Here is a 22,058-nt window from a genome sequence, read left to right as displayed (position 1 = left end):
TATTTACATACGAATGGAGACCGAACCGAATGCATTTGCCAAACATTTTTTCCCCTTTTTTATTTCTATTTTATTTCCTTACGTACGTAAAACTCGATATTTTCAGCGTCTGCTGCTCGTACGATATGTCGCGTGTAATTCGAACGAGAATATGCTCGTGAGGGGCAGCTGATGATTCATGGAACGGGTATCGAGCCGTTAATTGTTTAACCGATAATATTGTTTCGTGGTAACGCGTTCGAAAGGTAATTAACGCCCGAAATTGTCGGGTTTTTGGTGCACCTTTTGGCCCCGTTCCATGGGCTAACGAAATAGAAGCCGCGCGAAAAATTAGCGAGTGATGCATTGCGAGACACAAATATGTTCCTATTTAACCCTTTGTTGCGCGAGTTTTTCGATTTTGAAAAAATGTGTTCATCTCTTACGAGGAATAATAAATACTTTCTATGTACGTTTAGAAATATTTTTTATTCGATAAATTTATTAATACATTTCACTTAATGAATTTAGTATAAAAAAATAACATAATATTGCAAATTGGTAATATTTTTGCGAAGTACAAAAAATTGGAATTTTAAAGACAAATATTTTTGATAGTTTCATTAATTATAAAATTCTTTTATATTTTCTATTTAAAAAATGACCACTTTCTATTAAAAAAAAATTGTTTACAAAAATAATTCGGTGCTGTAAATTTTCAATATTTTAAGAAGGTTATAAATATTCTTTAATTCGTAGCAGTTATTGTACACATTAAACAAATTTATTTGTGTATACACTTGAAAAAAGTTACAAAGCACAATAACATTTTTCAATTTCTATGATGCCTTTATTTTAAAAAATTTCTTTCATATAAGATATAAATTTATCTTATTTAATATATTACATTTTATATGAGCAATAAAATCATTGTGTTTCAGTTTCGCTCAAACATGTCCTTTAACAAACTGAATATAAAGAAAAAAGAAACACCTTGATAAATTTCTTCTTTGTGTCCAGTGGTCACAGCAAATGTTGTTTTTTAATCCGAATCGAGGACGAAGAGAAACCCTTGATAATACGTATCAAGTGTCAGGTCTTAGTTCATCCATTGTGTACTTTGCTTACCGACGTCCCTCATCGATTTTCGATTATCGCCGTTTCCGCGATGAATATTCCTAAAGGGATTGACGTGGATCGATGAAAACGATTATTGAACGCGATGAAAAGTGGTCGAAAGGTTTTACGAGAAATGATCCAATTGCTGAGCATTATCTCTTGAGAAAATGTTCTACTAGTCACATTTCCCTTTCTTCGAAAATAAGTGAACTGTATGTACCTTGTATTAGGATCTTTGTAATTATGCACAGTTTCCTTTAATTAAGATTCCGTATTTAAATGAGGTGTTCTTTTGATATTATAGGAAAAGTGTAACTATAACTGTAGTTATGGAATTTGGAAAGGAACTTGAGGGATTGGGGATTTTTTATAGTTGGAGATGTTGGGGGAGTACTTGTAGAAATTTGGAAATTTAGGATTTTGGAAATGATGGAATCTTGAAGTTTTTGGGAATTTAGAGATTTTTGAAGCATTTGGAAATTTTAGAAAATTTGGGAATTTGAGAATTTAGAGGTTTTTCAACGATTTGTAATTTTGAGAATTTAGAGATTTTTCAAGGATTTAGAAATTTTGAAGATTTTGGGAGATTTGTTAATTTTCAGATTTAGAGACTTTGAGGATTTAGAATTTAAGGAATTTTGAAACTTTTGTGGAATTTGTAAATTCAGAAAGGGAAAAATGTTGGGAATTTGAAGACTTAGGGATTTGTTAATTTAAAAACCCTAAAATTTCAATTTTTTTTGGAAAATTTAAGAAATTTGAAATAATAACAATAATTAACAAAAATCCTGAAAATTTCAAATACGTTAGCATTATACTTATTTTGATTCCAAAAACAATTTTACGTTTCGATCAGCAAGAAAACACTACATCACTCAACTTTTCTGAAACAGAAACTTCCAGATTATTTTGCAACCCTTTTCACCGAAAACGGACAGCAGAAAATTACATCTCTTGCGTATTTACAAAGTTTCCTAATATTTCGCGTCTCCAGATTAAAGTACGTTCCCTTGTGGGTGATATTGAATATATTAAACACAGCATTTAGCATTTATACACAATATTTGTGACAAGCAGAAAAACGAATAATGTCAAGATTATTCTTTCAGACAATTCCACCATTTAATTAAATTTCAGTATTCACAAGTTTTATTTAATATGAAAGAATAAAGTGAAGTTGAGGACATTCATCCCTTGCTCTATAATTTGTCAGGTGCTTCAGTCAGAACTAATCACAGCTGCAATATTAAAACATATAAAGGAAGTTGAAATGTGATGTCAATTTGGTATCAATCTACCATGCAAATAATTGGAATTGACCTCTAAATTGAATCTTGACTTCTAAACTTGACCTCTAAATTCGAGTAAAATTGATCACGAAGTGCGTCACAAAACTCGCCAAAATAATGCAAAGGTTTAAAAAAATAATAATTACAAATATTATAACAAGTAAAAATTTAAAACAAATAAACGATAAAAAATATATCAAAGAATATTCTTTCGAATTACTTTACGGTTTCACCGAATGATATAATTTGTGTATAATCTAAAACATAAATTGAACCCGAAAATATTTTCAGGAAGAAAATAACGAAACTTGTCGCTTCTTCTCGACCGAATTTCTTTTTATAATAAAATATTCAGCGCATAGCTCTGTCCTCGTTCAAAGAGAGAAATTTTCCGGACTAGAACAGTATTTTCCGACGAAACGTATCGTGCCTGTAAGAGGAAACGAATAACCCCATGAGTGTATTTTTCGATGCTCTGTTTCACGTTATCGATAGTACAGCGATCAAAGAGAGAAAGAAGGAAAAAGAGGCGGAGAGAAAACGCAAATGCAAGAGAGACAATAAAAACCAATGCACGAAGGAATGAAAGAAGAGAGAACTGTAACTGCACTTTATATTGCAATTATTTATTGTTACAAGATTTTAAAAGAGCACGCCGAGAAAATGGCGGAAGTTGCGCAAATGTAGAAGTTCTGTAAGGCAGAAATTTGGGAACTCAGAAAATTTAGAAATTTGAAGATTTGAAAGTTTGAGAATTTGAGAAGTTTGAAAATTCGATAATTTATGTATTGAAGAAATTCGAAGATTTGTTTATAAATGTAAAAAATTAAAAAATTTTTAAATCGAATAATTCATCAATTTTTTTATATAGTCTGACAAAGTATAAGCTTGACAATTAAAAAAGAAATTAAAATATATATTAATAAAGCTTGAAATTCATAAATTCATAAACGGAGAAATTGTAAAAATCGTGAATTTGAGTATTTATGAACTCAAAGACTAACAAAACTTAAAGACCTAAAAACTAAAAAAAAAATGGTAAGATTAATAAATAACAAAATTTAAGAATTTCAAAATTGTCAAACTTGCATATTCTCATAGAAAGAAAACGTACAAGTACCAATGAAATAATCAAGGAATCATAAATTCATTAAAATCGTAACGTGATTCTTTCCTTCTCAAACAACAAGCGTCAAGTTTGAATCATAAAGAAGCTATTAATTAATTTCATCGAATAAACGAATCCTTTCTAACGAAATGCAAATCTTGTTTGGTGAAGCAGCAGAGCAAAACATCCGCAAAGAAGATGAAACAACGATCCGGCAGAAGGAAATTGCTGGAAAAGGAATATTCATCCCTTGAATGGTTCAGTGTCGTTGAAACTTCTCGTCGTACGACGACTTTCGTCAAATTGTTTAGTCGTCTTGGTTGTTTTCGACACTGCCGAGTGTAATACCGATGATCGAGCATTCGATGCTCGACGAATCGTTCTTGAACAGCTTGAAGGAACTGCAAATACTGCGACTGCTTTTGTTTCGCTTTTCTTGCGTCTGGAGTACTCTCGATGTTTCTATTTTCTCGTTTCTGAGTTTAGAAATTTTTTAATTTACAGGTTTGAAAATTTGTGTGATTTATTTAAGTTTGAAGTTGGGATTTGGGTATTTGTGGATTTAGGAATATGGAAATTGGGAATTTGGGATTTTGGGATTTTGGGATTTTGGAATTTTGGGAATTTGGGAATTTGGGAATTTTGAGGATTTGAGAATTTGAGAATTTTGGGGATTTGAGAATATGGAAATTTGAGAATATGGGAATTTGAGAATTTGGGAATTTGGGAATTTGGGAATATGGGTATTTAAGAATATGGGAATTTGGGAATTTGGGAATTTGGGATTTTGGGAATTTGGGGATTTGGGAATTTTGGGGATTTGAGAGTTTGAGTATATGGGAATTTGAGAATATGGGAGTTTGAGAATATGGGAATTTGAGAATTTGGGAATTTGAAAATATGGAAATTTGGGAATTTGGGAGTTTGAGAATTTGATAGTTTGAGAATATGAGAATTTGAGAATATAGAAATTTGAGAATTTGGGAGTTTGAGAATTTAGAAATTTAGGAATTTAGGGATTTAGGAATTAAGGAATTTATCAAATTTCTAAATTTCAAAGTATGTATCTAAATGAAGTCTATTTAATATCCACCTGAAAATTTCAAAAACTTCCAAACTTAAAACCCTACAAAAAAATTGTGAAATATAAAATGCAAATCTGTAAAATTGAGTCATAACGTTTGAGCTAAAAGGCCTCACTCAACAAAAGTGTACGTAATGATTTCGCTAAATTAATTAGCATTGTCTGGTAAAACACAAGAATTTTTAATCAAAGAATTTCGCAGAATCAATTAATCAAATTCACGTCACATGAAAGCAGTATATACGATTTGATTGCACATTGTTTATTTTGTTGTTTGTGCCTTTTGTTTCTATGTTCTTTTCAGTGGACGGTTATTTTCTGAAGGTTCAATGCATTCGTAATCGATTACCCAATACAAGGCTATTATTAAGCAATTGAATGGATCACGTTTTTCCGAAACAATGCTCCATGGAGAAAGTGGTGTGGCTGAAAATCAATACCATTGTTTAGAGGACTCTGACCCAGACTCCTTCTATTCAAGTGATATTTATTCTCCCCATTGTGATTAATTGATAGAAGGTGAAAGACAATAATAAACATCGATATTCAGGTTGCTTATTATATATTTCATTTGTACAATCGTTTTAACTGTCAAAATAAAATTTCTCTTTCTTTATCATAAAATATATGATGTACTCTTTATACGTAATTTAGAGATTTGATTTATAAATTACATTCGATTGTTCTTTTATTTTTAAATATTCTTTTAAGAAAGGATATGTTTTTAATGACAAATTTTTAAATGCAATCTTTTAGCCTCATTTGCGTATAATTAAAATTAGGGTATATAAGAAATATAGAATAATGAATTTTTTTAATATAATATGTACCTACTATTACCAATTTTAAAATATAACAAATAAAGTATAATGTAATGTAGGAAATACATTAAAGTATAAATATCTTATGAATGGAATATTTCTTTATCGATAATTAAAATTTCTATATTACAATTTTACCTTCATTTAAGTATCTGCATTGCTATAATTCATTATATTATTGTACAATAATTAATTAGATGTCTTTATGATAGTATGCCCATCATACTAAATAACTAAGTATAATATTAAATAACTATTCAGTTACGCTGTACCTAAAATTCCATAATTACAAATTTTCCATAAATTCACACGAATATTTTGATCCAATTATTATAGAAATTATGTTAATGATATTCTGTTTCTCAATTGTTCTGGCATTGTTCTATTTGTATAAATTGTTGGTAATATCGGTAAATTCGTAGGTTTATCCACAAATTCTATATTCTTTTGGTTATCAGATTTCGAGATTTGAATGTGCAGTCTTGGATTGTTTCCTTTGATTGTCTGTAAGCACACAAAAGGACATTAAATTAAAAACAGCAAACTTTGATTAGTTATCCTATTCATGTTTCGCAAAGATACATGACTTAATTATTCGTCAATATTATTAATTGTTATAACAATATTTCTCATTAAATATGCCTTTGTAATTAATGTTCACATCAGTATACTTTAACTTTAATATTTTTCAATTGCAGATACACAAATTGTTTATGTTGCAACCATAAATCATAAGTGTTAAAATATTCCTATTAAACACCCCCTCACAATTGATATCCATACAAATATACTTAATTAATATTTTTCCAATCGCAGATATAGTATAAATTGTTGATATTGCAACAATAAATCATATTAGTTAATATATTCCTATTAAACACACCCTCATAATAGACATTCATAACAAGATATTGCTGCTCATTTTCACAAAATGCAGCTTCAAATACCACCCGATTAAAAAGTGATTCAGCATAATAGGGGTAAATCGTGTAAACCATTGCTAAATTTACTGTATTCACAGTTTCCATTACGTTAATGCATTCACACAGGATTCCAGACTTGCAATTCCTGTGCTGGAATTTCGAATTATGTTACGGCATGTCCGTTCCGATCCGCTTGAGATGGCATCACAATTTGATTTAAATTCAGCTCGTCATGTTCATTGCTGCTTCATGCATGCAAACAACGAGGTTTTCAAATAAAGAAAAATTCCACGTCTAACATTCTCTATCTGTGATTTCGCAAGATTTCCATGTTTCCATGAAACTCTTTTCTTTTTACATAATTTCATATTTCTTCAATTTATTTATCAAACAAATTATTTTGTGCAATTTTTGTTTACCAAACGTTTACAAATTAGTAGGATTTTCTACTCTTATATTGCTACTTCTTCTAATAAAAATTAGTGTGCTCAACAATGTATATTTTGATTAATGATGCTTACCTTTATTTGTACTTTTTTATTATTAACATTGACCACTTTCGACTCTTCCTCCTCTTCATCGATATAGTCTTCTTCACTGATGTACTTAGGTACCGAATCCCTTTCATACTGCCTTTTTCTTTGTCGATAATTGGAACCATATCTGCTTTCTTCTTTAGGTAGCTCGATTACAATCGTACAAGGTTGATTTTCAACTCGTCCATCGAAATCGTTACTGGAATATCTGAAATATCGAACAAACATTCTGTTAATCGAACGATCCTTACAACGAAACTCATTTTCTTCGTAAACAATAATGGTGCCTGCTGTACGTGAATTGTTGTACAAACAGCTGATGGTGGAGTTTTCAATCCAATTACCAGAAACCGATTGTTGTGAGTCGAGTCACTCGAGCTTAAATCAATTTGAAAGCAATACGTTGTGGTTTTGCAATTAAACTTAATATTGAAAATACTGAAATTTCCTTTACTCTGCGTCGGTAAATCGGAGTAGTAAATTGACAGCTTAAGTTTGTTAAATGTCACTGCTCAATTAAATTTATTTCGTTTACACTTGGAGCTATAGGATATCTTAAAAATAATAATCTTGCAATTTTTGTGGGGAAGCACTTTGAATATTTTTTATATTACACTTAGAACTATAGGATGTCTTAGAAATAATAATTTCAGAATTTTATGAGCCCCTTATACTTTTTAATTTGTTTACACTTATGGCTACGTACCTCAGAAATATTAATTCTACATAGCTATTCAAAAGAAATTTAAAAGTTTGAAGATTTTTACATTTACACTTTTGAAATTTTATAACATGTAATTCTTGAGTTTAAAGAATTAAAAATTAGTAAGCTGGAAAATGTTAAAATTTGTATACAAAATTTGTATATGTAATTAAAGAATTACTTTAAATTACTAAAATTTATTTTCCAATATTAATGTCGCGAAGAAAAGGTTAATGAGAATGAATGATGAAACACGTTGAAATTTGCCTCTATCTTTTCACATTATTTCGCTATTGTGCAATTTAATATTGAATTCGTACCTATAGTAGGTTGGTCTGCGAGAATAATAGTCTTCCGTTGGTATTCTCTTAAAATGATGGAACCTGGATGATTTGTGAGCTGCATGCGATCGTGGCCATTTCGGTGGTCTGGGTTGATAATACTTGTACGGTCTCATCAGTTTATATACCTCATCCGTTTCCATGGTTTCCAATACCAGGGCAAAGAATATAAGTAGAAAGCAGTACTACAAGACGGGAATAAATAACTAGAGTGTATTATAAATTATACAAGATTTTTGTACGATATGAATAATTCTTCACAAGTTCCATTATTGTAATTACATTATTATGTTAAGAATTCAATTTCTTCTCTCGAGAGTACAACTTTCGCTATATCGCCCTTTTGTATGCCACATTTAGCGAGTTCTACTTTACACGAACATTAATTATATTAAAATATAACGTACAATACATTTGATGCAACATATCTATTTATTTAAAATGAAATAATGATTGATTAAAACTAGAATGTTACTCTCTTCAATGCATTTTAAATTAAATTCATTGTTAATACATTTTTGCAAGCAACGTTGTTTCTTTGTTTCCTTCAATTTCAAAAATGAAACAGTGCCACAAGGAAGTTCAGTGATAAACATCGACGATATCATCAGTGGTGAGAGAAACCGGTGTTTCATAGTAGTTTAAGATGTGTCAGATACAAACACACGAGTACACATCAAACAGTAGGTGAATGTATTCACAAAGACGTGTCTACTTTCTATTTGTGTCTTGAACAATCATTTTAATGGTCCATGTCGTGGGAATCTTCACCATACAGTTTCTTTTACGCTTCTTTCTTATACTAACCTTGTAGCTTCTACCACTTTTTTTATTTAAAATATATCGAAGATTAACGAAATAATGTAACAATATTTGGTGTATGAATTTTAATTATTTGAATAAGTTGTTACAAGAATTTTAAATTTACTGTCTTCTTCTTTTTCTCAAAATATTTAGTAAAATATTCAAGTATTGTAGATGTTTAAAATAATTAATAATAATTATCTTAATGTACGATGTTACTGGAAAATCAACATTGCTTCTTCATGGTTTATGATATTTCGGAAATTAGTAAAATATTCGTAGTGCTTTAATTTAAACAGATATTTACATAAAATTTTAAGTAGATCTACGAATGTACATTATATTAGCACGCTAAGCTTCCCTAGAGAAAATGGCGCCATAGAGGAATAAGGCTCCAACGTTCGTGTTCAAACATTTACTCTGAAATTTTAATTAATATTGTTCGGTTATATACTTGTATGAAACTTCGTAATATTATTTAATCTTCCCTAAATGAATCTTAACCTGAAAAATCGGATATGATGTAGAATAAGTTTTCAAACGACTTATTCAGAAGCCAATGTAATTTCCTTTAATTTCAGCGCAGAGGCATTTACAAGTACAACTCCAAAGAAAGAAAAGTAGCAATTTTATTTCATGAAATTAATCACTTTGGTAGATTAATTATTCAGGTATTACCATGAGTGTACGAGCTTTTACATTTAGTATTTTCCCTAGGGAAACCCGCCGCGCTTCATAATGTATGTACATAGCAAATGATATGAAAATCATTCATAATATTTATCGTGAAAGCTCTAATTCACAGTTAATTGTATTAAGAAGACAAGTTTAATTAAAAGAATAAAATTGATCATAATGTAAATTACAATAAATACTCACTCGTGTAAATATCTTCATAGTTGAAACAAAAACTGCACTACATTAACTATTTTACTTCTTCATTAATTATAATTTACAATTTACATCTTAAAACGTTGTAGAACTATCATTTTAATTGTAATGACACGAACACTATTTTTGAGTTGTAATTTAATAGTTTTTTTTATTTGATCATTTTATAGAAGAGAAAAAATATGATTCACAATTTGATGTTTCACTTGGACACAAAATAGTTAATAATATTTCATTTACGATCCACGTGCGTTCAACGATGTCACATGACTCAAAATCACATCAACTGAACTTTCTTTTCTATATTCCCCCACTCCGTTCTTCTCATGTTCTTCCTTTTCGTTTAGTGACTTTCTTTTTTATCTGGACCAAATCTCGGAGAACTGGGCTAAATGAGGAAAACATTCGATATACTTAAATTAGAAAGTATGTTCAGGAATTTTTAATCTTAAGAATTTGGGAAATAATTCTCCTTAATTTTCAATCTTGCAAATTTTGAAATTTTCTAATGTTTAGATTTAGGATCTTAGAAGTTTACAAATTTCTTAAGTTTCAAACTTAAATATTTGGAAATTTTTAAGTTCCTTTATTCTCAAATATTGATTTAGAAAATTAGGAATTTTTAGACTCCCGAATTCTCAAGTAGTTAAATTTAGAAATTTAGAAATTTGTAAACCCTCAAATACTCTATCAGTCAAATATAGAAACGTAGAAATTTTTAATTTTCGATGTGAAATCTACAAGCTTTCACGACTCCCAGTACTCACATCAAAAGGTTTCGTACTACTTTGAGTCATTTATTGCCACATAATAATCTCAAAAATAGAACAACACAATTTTTACAGTAATTTTAAAATAATTTGTGGGAGTATAAAATCGAAACCTGATCCATGACCTAAATTATGTTGGCGTAACAAGGACACGCCTGATGTTAGACGCTGTTGTAACGGATGAAACAGGATAAGCTTGAGCCGTTTTCATTTCCGGTGTCTGGTCCCGCCTTCGCGATTTTACGAAGACCGACTTTAATACCGAGAAACTGCACGGATAATAAAAGGATCAACGGAAACTGGAACGACGTCGGTGCCAAAAAGTTTGACGCGCGTTCGAGGGTCAAAGATACCATTTTCCGTCGTCAGTAAATCCGAAAGCATCGAACAAACCGGAAGTAATCCTACCTGATAAAGTTCCGAAACTCTCGAGCACAAGCACTTGAGAAACATAATGTTCCTCGTAAATTATTGAACACTTTCGATCTCGTTTGAAGGAAGAAAGATTAAATTATCAATCGATCACTGAATATTGGAAATGTTCAAATATATTCATTGAAAGACGTTTCAATCTTTAATTGCAAATTTACTTTAATTTTGAACTTAAACAAATTTTTAATCTTTAATTGTAAATTTATTTTAACTTTGAACTTAGACAAATTTTTAAGTAAATTGCAAATTTTTTCACGTCAAAGATTAATTAGTCAAGTATCGAATTTTTTGTTAAAGTTTAGAGAAACAATGATTATCTTATGAGATATAAAACATGTTATTTATAAAATTGTAAATACCACCAGATTTTTGAGATTTGAAATAAAATAAAATGTTAACAACCTATGGTATATATTTGATTCTTAATTAGTTACATTACAATAAATGGATACATAGGTGTTTTTACAATGTCTTAACACTATGAAGCATAACGTAATCATGATCATTAAATCAGTATAATTATTTTGTACTGATACATGCTTCGTGAAACTTGACATATTTAAATACAAAACGTAACTGTTAGATATACATTTGTTACTTTTCAACAACATTCGTGAAACGCAATGATTAATTTGAAGGTATAATAAATTAAGTATTGTTACTGTGTGAAGTTTTTAAAGACAATTATGACAATTTACATTGGTAATTATTCACGAACAGTTACATACAAATCCGTGTATTTTTAGAAAATTTAAGGAGTTATGAGTACATCAGAAAAGTTTAAACAAGATGTAATGTTAATTAATTTGAAGAAGTTTAAATTTTACTTTGATATTTCTATAAGAGCAATCGTACAGTAAATAAATTGCAAGTACCAATATAATACAATACAGAAAATAATTTATATTTTAATTATCTATTTAAATAAAAACAATCGACAAATTTTACCTAAATGTTTAAGAACATGACACAAAACAATGGAAGTAATTTTTCTTATCACTTATTATATTTTTAAACTGTTTTAGATACTTAAATAACATTTAAAATCTGGTAAAATATTTTGAATATTGTAAATTATTGAACCAAAGGTGTTGAGAAAACACAAAAACGTATGAAATTTCAGTTTCACAAACTCTTCAACGATCCTGCATTCAACAGTTCCATTATCTTTTTATCGTACGGAGTTGATTACAATCTGTCGATGGCAATTACACGGATAAAAGAAACAGGATAAAAAGAGCGGTAGCTATCGATTTCAGATAACAATCGTTTTTACACGAAATTCTAGTAAGATGGAACCGATACCGACACATATATGTTTATTTATGGTATACACCGCAAGATAATCGCATTACATACGTACTTTTTCGTAAAAATACAGAAATATTGATATATCGATGAATATTTATGATATTCAAACAATTCGATACCGAAGTACAAACATTTTTCAAGATAAAACTCTTATAAATATTGATGATATAACATTGGTGAATATTGATTATTTAAATACTGATGATGTACGAACAAGTTGATATATTCAATAGAAAAGATATTACAATTTCAGATACATAATTATAAATTCAAATATTATTAAAATATAAAATATTAATGAAGCTTTAATAAATCCAAAGAGTGACGATGGTCTCAAAAATCGAAGATAAATGAAAGTACATAACTCATAAAATCTCAATAAAATAGAAATTCACAGTAAAAATTATTGGCAAATATTGCCACAGTTAATAAACGAAAAAGTAACAACTGAATTAATTTAGACAATAAATTTTGCACGTAAATTCCATAGCAATGAAATAAATTTGAAGGCATTCAACTGTCAGAGATAAAAGTACAAAAGCGAACAATGAATGGAATTGGATTAAATGAAAGTAGATACTAATAATTTTAATGAGGTGCATATTAGCTACCCAATACCCATAAAAGATAATTAATGATGTCCACATACAAAAGGTTCAAACAGACACGACTTTTAAAACATCATAAATAATGTCGATAAAAATTACTTCCATTGTAAATAAAATTTTATTAACACAATTGTTTTATTTACGTTCATGTACTTCGTTAGATTATTCGATAGAGTTTTAGGTAAGAGTTAATGTCAGTTCGAGGAGGTTTCACTCGGATCACTGGTAGAAACGTGGAAAAATTATAAAACTTGTTCCTCATGGTCGCGTATAAAAAGCTGCCAGTACAAACACGTATAAATAATTGTACATACTTATTAAAGCTTTGGAGGAAGCATACTCGGTCTATTTATCGTTCGACGCTTCGAAGGAAGTACTAGGGATTAATGATCGTAAGTAATTCGCGCAATTATCATTTACAATGGTTATACACGGTGATTCGCGTAAGTGTCACCTAAATTACTTGCACATCTTGTATCAGACAAGTTACAGTGTAGTTTGAAAGAATAGTTCACAAGTATGGTATGGAGTAGAGTATTCTTTGTAATAATTAATTCATTGCTGTTGCTTTTTCACCGGGATATGATTGAATAAAAGTTGAACAGACAATTGAAAAGTTTAATAAATATCTTGCAATAATAGTAATTGTGGTAATGGTGATTATTAATTCTTAATGCCCTGAGTATTTTATTCAGCATTCAACTTTCCCATTAAACAAAATTTCACCAATTGAAAAATTCAAGAAAAGCTGTACGATAAAAAGCTAACAATAAACTAGATATTACATTGTTTCTCTTTTATACTATAGAGCTATTGTTTCACTCATGTTTTCATATATCGAGTATACAAGTAATTTAAGTGTTACAGTTGCCTCACCCTCTATACAGAACCGCAATAAAATTGGAAATTGATATATAAAGTTACAAGTTTTCTGTTTATTTTCTCTTTTACTTCCATTTTATTTGTTAAACATTTTCGGAAAATAAAAGACGGAAAACATGAAACTTCTTTCTGAAATAGATTTGGTCGAAAAGTAATGAAACTTCTGTTGAAAATAAGAGAAATAATTGAAAGTAATTACAATGGGAAATTTTATATGTTAAAATGCAGAAAATTTGTCAATAAAAATTTCCAGCGAGAAATATAACTTAGTTTCGTCATCTTGTTGCGGTTCTGTGTATGATTTATGGGAAATTCAACCCTTTGCACTTTCGATATGACGACGATGTTCCAACCCCTTATCTTACGGTAAGACAAATGTGATAACGCGTCGCATACGTGATGCAAGATGCATCAACGATGACAAATCATGCACCAGACATATCGCGTTTTTACGCGGCCCTCGTGGTGAATTTGAATAATAGTATCTGTTATTTTCATGGTGATATCGAATTGCATTCCTGGAAACTGAGCTGCAATAATTAAACCTTGTACGTTGTTCGACTTCGATCGATTCGTAATAGAAATTTAATATTTAATTGATTTAATAAACATTTCATTTATTTTATATAAAATCTACTGATTTCTGCGAAAAGTACTCGAAGAATTTATTCATTATAATAATAGGTATTTAACTTTAATTTATTGTAATTAAATTATATACTGTGTTCGAATGTAATAGAAGTTTGAACGATACAAGGCTTAACAAATGCAAAGAAGCTTCGAAATTATGTTGTTTAAATATTTCACTCAAATTGTTATTCCTCAGGAGATGAACAATTTTTTAATTTAATGCTTTATATTATTACTTAAATGTAAATATATCCAATCTGAAAATGTTTATCATTGAATACGTATTCCATAGATCTGAGTCAAAATATATGAATATGTCACTCATAAAATTAATATTGATAATGTAAAATTATAATAATATTTTATTATATCTATTATTTATATTCTCGAGTAAGTACTTAGATATTCCTACATAAATAAATAAGTATTTAAATATTCTATATAATAATATAAATAATAAAATGTCATACGATATTGTACGACACATTACAATATCATTTACTATAGATATAATTAGTTAATATATTATGTAACGTTTCAATTAAAACTTTCAATTTGACACCTAACATTATTAATATATTAACTCCACTTGTCCTTCTTTTCTCCATTGTTTAATTGTTCGAGTCGGAACAGTTAATGCATTAATAAAGTGCAAAGGGTATAAAATCAGACTTGCCTCTAAACAGTATTGTTGACTAAACATAATGGTCGAGAGGAACATCGTTCCTAATTTGTTATTTATCTAACTTTCATTCGTTTGAATTATACACACGAAAATTTCATTTTCTTGATATTCGTGTTATAAAATTTCTCAACATATAATTTCATTTTTTTTTTAATTTTCGATCAAAACAATTTATACACGATTCGTTAGCCCTCGAACGGTGGACCCTAGTGTTTTGAATAAATATTTTAAATAGAAGATATAATATCTTAAACTGGATATTTAAAATATAAGTCAAAAATATAAAACTTGGTAATATAATATGAAGTTTTATTATCGCTATCTGGGTGGTCCACTTTTCAAGGGTTAAACGAAGATTAAAACGTTTCACGTTTTAGCTATGATCCACTTTAGCCTAAAAATCGATCAAAACTTATCAAGCATCATTAGCTGGAAGAACGAAAATATTCAGAAGCCTTTACAAACAGAAGCTGTCACATTTACGACGTTTGAAACAAGAATCTGAATTAAAAATATTCTCTAGCAATCTTAACTAGAATTTTATAAAGTTTCACAGTCTCCTAAGTACACATACAAAATTAACAACTCATTTAACAGGAAAATTCGTACAGTCTAAATACGATTCTATAAAGTTTTACAGTCTCTTAAATACACATTAAAAGTTAGTAACTTATTCAGCAGGAAGATTTGCAAGTTCCAAGTTAAACATTCATATTCGTTCTTCGATTTTCGTTTGAAAATTGTCTGTCTAAAATTTATTATAAAACGAACCTATGTCGTACATTAACCCTTTCGCTGTGACACTCGTGTGATAAAACTTGATAAACAATTTCTTTATTACTTTAATGTTCGTAACAGAAGTTGGCATATTATTTTAACTGAAAGTTAATTTAATACATGGACAGATGATTACATATCTTTACCATTAATGAATATTGAAGATAAATTCCATACTCAGGTAGATACATACTTAGGTTCTTTCTAACCTCTTCTTGGTCTTTTCTAATCTTTCCCTAGAATCCAGAGAATCAGAGTCTACGAAAAGGCTCAGGTAATCATATACCAAACTATAGTTACTGAATTTATATAATTATAATGTAGAAAATGTTACAAATTGCATACTACTTCTGATACAGAAATAAGAATGCTAAGAAGTACTCATTAATATAAACTATTAACCAAGTATATGAAGTACTTAACTATACTTCATACTATTTTTTCCATGCAACAAATGTTAACAACATAAACCCTAAATGATTATTTAATCAATATGTCTATCTCATAAAAATATAATCTATTTATTACATTTAGTTTCCAATTACTAATTTTCTGTAACAATATAATTTCAAAATCCAACATCAACTCCTAACTATATTTATGCTACCCAAATGATTAAATAATATATTGTTACGACGTACATCATAGCGAAAGGATTAAAAACGAATCTTTGGAACACGATCGCGTGTGATAAAGAGCACCAATTTTTATGGCAATCTCAGAAGACAATTCCTCGAGTCAATAATATAAACTTTCCATGGTGTCTGCGATCGAATCAAGTAATACTACGCGTTCGTTTCTTGGGGCTCGGTACAGTCGGTGGGTTTCACCTCGAGCCACCAATCGTTAGGATAATGATATTTCTGCAACTCGATGCCTTCTCTAGGGACAGGCATTAGTCGACCACCGAACTGCTTCGCTGGTAAAGGAGGTATCACAAGCTGCGGTGGGAAACATTGAAGGCTGGGTGAAAACTCGCAATCTGGAGGCAGCACTCTTCTTGTCCAACCCACTCGTCTAAGCATTTGGGTCTGCAATGGAAAAAAATAATTATAATTTAATCTTTGTGATGCGGAATATATTGGAGCGTTGGGAAAGATTTGCAGATTTAGGGATGTGGAAATTTGGAAATTTGAGATTTTGGGAATTTGGAGATCTGAGAGTTGGAAGATTTGGAAATTTGGGGATTTGCGATTTGGGAATTTGGAAAATTGAGAATTTAGGAATTTGGGAATTTAGGGATTTGAGAATTTAGAGGACTTAAGCATTTGGTAATTTGGAGACGTGGGAATTTAGGGATTGAGGTATCTGAGAATTTAAGGATTTGGCAATTTGGGAATTTGGGGATTTTTAAATTTAGGAATTTAGGAATTTGGGAATTTAGGAATTTAGGAATTTAGGAATTTGGGAATTAGTAGATTTGAGGACTTAAAGATTTGGAAATTAAAAAATTAGTGAATTCGTAGATTTGCAGATTTAAGACTGAAAATTTAGAAATTTGGTAATTTGAGAATTTCAATATTTCGCTTTCTAAAAATTCTGAATCTACATCTCCGTATACCACAATACTACCTAACTCAGTTGAAGAACTAACAAAAACTTGCTATTTGAACGAACAGAAAATTGTCTTTTCTACTTTTCACAGAAAGAACGACTTTTGCGCCTTACTGGAGCGAGTAAACCATTCCGCGATGCTTCAAGTGATGCTAATAAAAGAAAGTTCACCGGTTTATTGCCAAAATTCCTGCCAAGGAGTGATCTTCTGTTGTCCTAGTTGTGCAATATGTAAAACGTGTGTCGTAAATCGCATAGAATATTCGCAGCACCTCGTTAAATTTACAACTCGTAACGGAAGACACTACAGTTTAAACTTACGGATCTTATGGTTCTAAGAATGGTTACAGCCTCGTGTTTCGTGGGTGATGGATCGTTTACAAATACTAAAATTGGTAATAAAACCTCTGGGTCTTCCGAGGATTTGTTTAAGAGGTCAAGTAATTACTCCTTGCACGAGTATTTTATTTACTATGAAATTCGAGAAATATTCAGAATACGCAATAATTAAAATCTGTGCATTTATTAGACACTTATAACAGTATCAGTAAATTATTAAATTTAAAGCAAAGAAAAAAGCAGATTCAAGTGATTGAAATTTTTAGGAGACTTTTATAAAAAAAGTTTCTGAAGATAAATAATACTTTTATGTAACAATTTATTTTCCATTCTTTCGTTACTTATTTCTTCAACTTCGATTAAGTAGTATACATTTTATCGGTATTAGTAATATAATATATATATATACATATTAGGTTTACAAACTCTGTATAGTGACTTTTAGTTTAAGAATAAAAAAGGACGATAAATATATAAAAGATGAAACATATAATTTGTTATTCTTCATCAAAAGTATCTCAATAATTTCTATAATTTAAAATAAGGATAAGATGCGTAATTTTTACGCATTCATGAACTTAAAGATGAATATATTTCTCTTTGAAGTTAAATTTATTTTTCAAAGGAAAATTGATATAGTAAACTCACCACAGCATCTTCTTCAAAGACGACGACCTCCACTTTAGGAGCATCTTCACCGACTTCGTGTTCTTGAATACGATAGACACCAGCTGCGTGTAAATACGTGGCGCTAAGTCCAACTTCACGGAAGGCTTTCGTGATCAAAACGTCGTCTCTTAACGTGTCAACCAAGCAGAGTTCGACCTTACGTGCCCAGGGCAAAGCACGGCCGATCCGAACTTGACCCCAAAGTCCTCCGAGGCATAGAAAGTGCACGATGCCCAGTTTGGCTAACACCAAGTGAGCCCTAATGCAGTCACACACGACAAACAAGTTAAACGTAATTTAAACTGTCGAAACTCGTCATGCGGGAAACTTTGTCTACTGAAAGTTTCACTTTGGTCACGAACTTCAACTTCATTATTCGTTTGATAATTAAAACAGAGTTTCATTACTCGATACTTGGTTCAAGTACTTTGACATATCTCAAATTTTTCATACTATAATTTGTGTTGTCAAGGATTGCTGAATATAAAATACATTTTAATTTTCTTTGTCTGTTTTAATATTATAGCAGTCAATAATTAGTTTTGACGCATCTCGCAAACGAATTATATGGAAAGGGATTTACTCCTATTTCTGAAGGGGTAACTAGAAGTCAAAGAAAAAGGTGATCATCGGGAATTTTTAAAATAAAAATCATATAACATATAAGGTCAGGAACAAAAAAGCTTTATTGTATATGTTTTGAAGATGGTGTGTAAATTTTTGTATACAAGTTATATTGAAAATGGCGGCTGCAGGTGCTGGCAAGTAACACAAAATACAAATGTTATCGACTGAACTGGAAGAAATATGCAAACATTTGTGCTTATTAGGGGTACACATATAGGAACAATAATAAATAGAAGTTGATTCGTTAATCGATACAATTATCATGTAATAAGATATAGTTATTAGGTCATAGTAATCGATAAACGCGAAAGAGAGAAGCACCTGGATATTCATTATCTGTGTTGGTGGATTTATCTGCTTACCACGAATGTTGGGTCATTTTAAAATAGCTACAGAAACTAAATGTGTATTTCTAAAAATTAAACATGTACTTCTACATTTACAAATTTCTACAAAATTTCCATTTTTCTAAATCTTCAAAATTTGTAACTGGCAAAGAATATTCAATTTTGGATGCAGAATTCGTAGTAGGATATTAACTAGTAACTATCACATCTAAAGCATTGGAATGATCAAATGAGTATAAAATTTCGAAGACTGCTTCCTAAATTCATTTTGAATTTACAATGTGATATATCGGTTGAGGTTTAAGTAAAAACTAATAACTATAAATAAATGAACCCGTTCGAAAAATTTCATAAATGGCGCCATCTCTGCGGTGAACTACATGTTTTTGAAACTGTACTTAGTTTCCGCGCATTGCTGCTAAATGGCGCCACGCATGTCGTTTACGTTGTGATCATCAGAGGTTTCCGCGAGTCAAATGTGTACCATTCCAATGTTTCCTACATTATCAACGAGAAATAGTGTAGTGTGCAAACATCATGGTTCCTTTTGAAAAAAAGTGCTTGCAAAATTTAAGCAGACTCGGAATATAACGTATTCTTAAGTTTCCCCAAATTAACTTTTTCGGTGCAGTGCTAAAGTCAGTGCTAAAGTGTACAGCATTCCAAGGATGAACTAATGCAGCATGCATCGAATCTGGTAACTTATCTACAGGCAGTAGAACCATATAGACCTGTAGGCAAGCTCGTGTAGTTTCTCTGTGAATTCCTCGGGCACGCTGCAAGGTTGCCTAGGTGTTTCTTGCCGACTGATGCTGTACCAGAACAGCATGACCATCAGGAGGAACGCCGCCAACGCTCGTAGCGGCGTGATACGAAACCGTCTGCGTGACCAAAAGCTCATGGTAACCTTGAACACAAAGGATCATCGTCGTCAAAACGTCACACGGGTCCCGTATATCAGGGTGCTCTGCAAACGAACATTCGACCTCCGACACGGCGAAACCGGCGAACGCACTGTTCAACGAGATTTCGTTCGAGCGAAAACACTGTGGAATCCCTCATGCGTGGTGTCGCTCATTGTGGCCGATCGTCGTTGCGTAATTGCGTGGGACGCCGCGAACAAAGTCACCGCGACGCTCACCGACGACGCGTTTATTTGCCAGACCCGATGGACACATGATCCACGTGTTCACTAGGACCGTACAAATTCGCGTTCTTGCGGCACTGCTTTTTTTCTCACCCTGGTCGTGCACCAACGTCACCGAATATTTGCGATTCCATCCTAACTAGCCCCCACTCTTCGCTCCAGGAGTCGACAGGAAACGGCAACGTTGCATTTCATCGATCGGTCTGCTTTACCGATAGTGGTGCGATTCCCGGTCGGTGGCGCCGTGATTGGATTTAGGAGAAACCCCGTCCCTCCAGAATACGCTTTCCCGCTGGAATTTCGATCTATTATCCAGCCGAGATGGGGTAAGTAGAGTACGAAAATAAATGCACCGACGCTCGGCCCGCTTTCTTTCATGGGAGGAGGGAAGTTTATCATTTTGATGGGTAGCTCGTCGAGGAATCTAAGTTAACCGATGCGGGACAGGGAAACGCGGCACGCTGGGGACTTTTGCGGTATTGCGCTTCGCACGTGACTACCAGAAATAGTTTTTCGCCTTTGGAATCTTAACGGATCGACGCCGCGCAGATTTCCGTATTCCTTTTTCTACAAAGCTTTTGCCTTTTCCTTTGAATAAATTTTTTCGTAATTTGTTTGCCCTCGTCGATTAACTTTGGCCTGCAGGTTATTATCTGAACTGGTTCGAAACTTTTGGCGGGCTTTTACCGCTGTCGATTATGAGACATAAATGTGTCGATGATATCGCTAAAGTATTGTTAACACTGGTTTAGAAATTTAATGTAATTTTGCACAGTGTTTTTCGTGTTGGGTTTCAATGTGGACGCATTGTTTTATTATTTTCATCTTTATGTACTTTTTAAGCTGGTATGAAGGATGATTGAAATAATGTATAATTAAAATTAAAGTTATATACGAATAAAATACCACTACAATATTAAACAAAAATGACATTATGAAATAATATAATAAAGACAGTATAGAATTAAACAAAAGTAAAATAATAAGTTTTTAGATAGCATGTAGCGTTATTTAATTTAGAACAGAAAAAATTATTCACACTTAACCTTAACAGGATCAAATTCGATTCTACTATATTACCTAAAAGTTACTACTAATGAGGGTGACTGAAATAAAATGTATTGCATAAATCATTCAGGTTTATTTATTAGACACCTGATAAATGTCAGAATAATCTGAAAATAGAAGGGACGTTTATCATTAAAATAAAAAGAACAATATAATTTATAGGCATATTTGTTCTATTAAATTACACAAAAGAATGAAAAGTTCAGTAGAAATTCAATTAGCTAATCAACATAAAATTAACGAACAAACATCATCGATAAAAATGCGCATACTGAAGTCACAAATACATGACACCAGATAAAGTATTAAAGTATCAATATTCTTTTTGAATAGTCCTGTACTTACCTGTGCATGAAATACCAGGTAGATCAAGCAGAACGAAGCGAAATTTCATCAGAGGCAACGTTGAGGTAAAAAGTTGCGATGGAAGCTATTAAATACGGATGTTCGGAATAGGTGGTGTATTACGTGTGCGCGATTCTCGTGCACAAGAATACCGTTACTAAGATAAACGTATATTTAATGGAATATTTGCCCCTGTACCTGCCATAAAGAAACTATGCATTCTTCTGCAAATACACTATGGCTGCAATTTTACAGCTGCTTTCTTTTAT

General features: G+C 31.1%; 2 protein-coding genes and 1 long non-coding RNA gene across 3 annotated transcripts in view; 1 reads left to right on the top strand and 2 right to left on the bottom strand.

The window, feature by feature from the left end:
• Positions 1-5,739: 5,739 nt before the first annotated feature.
• LOC100881674 (uncharacterized) lies at positions 5,740-8,173 on the bottom strand. The gene is made up of 4 exons (XM_003701254.3): positions 8,165-8,173; positions 7,883-8,088; positions 6,845-7,067; positions 5,740-5,904 (listed from the first exon to the last, which is right to left on the bottom strand). The coding sequence occupies exons 1-4, from the start codon at positions 8,171-8,173 to the stop codon at positions 5,740-5,742; spliced, it is 603 nt and encodes a 200-aa protein (XP_003701302.3).
• A 3,021-nt stretch (positions 8,174-11,194) lies between these two features.
• LOC100881782 (uncharacterized) lies at positions 11,195-20,520 on the bottom strand. The gene is made up of 4 exons (XM_003701255.3): positions 20,209-20,520; positions 19,961-20,136; positions 18,235-18,514; positions 11,195-16,724 (listed from the first exon to the last, which is right to left on the bottom strand). The coding sequence occupies exons 2-4, from the start codon at positions 20,128-20,130 to the stop codon at positions 16,479-16,481; spliced, it is 696 nt and encodes a 231-aa protein (XP_003701303.1). The 5' UTR covers positions 20,131-20,136; positions 20,209-20,520; the 3' UTR covers positions 11,195-16,478.
• Positions 20,521-20,532: 12 nt separating this feature from the next.
• The window catches only part of LOC143264279 (uncharacterized), a 121,283-nt gene continuing 119,757 nt past the window's right edge, over positions 20,533-22,058 (top strand). The window contains exon 1 of the long non-coding RNA XR_013037891.1: positions 20,533-20,702. This is a non-coding gene — a long non-coding RNA (uncharacterized LOC143264279). The remainder of the gene's footprint in view (positions 20,703-22,058) is intronic.

This window comes from Megachile rotundata, chromosome 1 (assembly GCF_050947335.1).
Source record: "Megachile rotundata isolate GNS110a chromosome 1, iyMegRotu1, whole genome shotgun sequence".
In the NCBI taxonomy this organism is placed as follows: Eukaryota; Metazoa; Arthropoda; class Insecta; order Hymenoptera; family Megachilidae; genus Megachile; species Megachile rotundata.
The sequence above is the reverse complement of the archived record's forward strand: the minus strand, read 5'-3'. Positions and strand labels throughout refer to the sequence as shown.